The sequence below is a fragment of the Protobothrops mucrosquamatus genome, unplaced genomic scaffold, assembly GCF_001527695.2.
Source record: "Protobothrops mucrosquamatus isolate PMUCROS unplaced genomic scaffold, P.Mucros_1.0 scaffold4118, whole genome shotgun sequence".
Classification (NCBI taxonomy): domain Eukaryota; kingdom Metazoa; phylum Chordata; class Lepidosauria; order Squamata; family Viperidae; genus Protobothrops; species Protobothrops mucrosquamatus.
In genome coordinates this window covers 66791-67279 of record NW_015390046.1, presented here as the reverse complement: position 1 = coordinate 67279, position 489 = coordinate 66791, and the positions used below count along the sequence as shown (strand labels likewise).

Sequence of the window (489 nt, the reverse complement as noted above, 5' to 3'; positions counted from 1 at the left end):
TTACTGCGGGGGAACGCGCAAAAAATTCACCTCGGCAGCTGAAATGGCAGTAAAGGATTTCCAGGACCGACCTCGGGTCCTCCGCAGCTAGATTTCTTCACGCAGGGTGCGGCCACACGCCACTCTCGAAGGCACGAAGTATCGCGTGAGGTTAAATTGGGCTGATGGAGGTTGCAAACAAAAGACGTTTTCACAATCTGTTTTTTTGTGTGTGTGTGCAAACCGCCGGTAATGCTAAGAAGTTTTCAAACTGCCTCGGTTCTTCCCACCGGGAGAAACGAGGACGATGCTACTCCAGTTTATTTGGCACGACGGCGAGGTCAGGGGGAGGGTGGGGAAATTTAAGAGTCTTCCCCGAGGATTTCCGTGACGAAGGAAGCCATCTCGGTCACTGTGGGGTCACTGGTGTCATGGAGAGTGAAGAAGGGGTGATCCTGTCAGAGAAAGAGGACAATAAGGGATGGTGGTGGCGGTGAGGAGGAGGAGGAG

The 489-nt window shown here is 53.2% G+C and overlaps 1 protein-coding gene across 1 annotated transcript in view; it reads right to left on the bottom strand.

The window, feature by feature from the left end:
* Positions 1 to 341: 341 nt before the first annotated feature.
* MAP2K3 (mitogen-activated protein kinase kinase 3) overlaps positions 342 to 489 on the bottom strand; it is a 31597-nt gene continuing 31449 nt past the window's right edge. The window contains exon 7 of the mRNA XM_015827976.1: positions 342 to 434. Within this exon, the coding sequence (XP_015683462.1) occupies positions 342 to 434 (93 nt within the window). The remainder of the gene's footprint in view (positions 435 to 489) is intronic.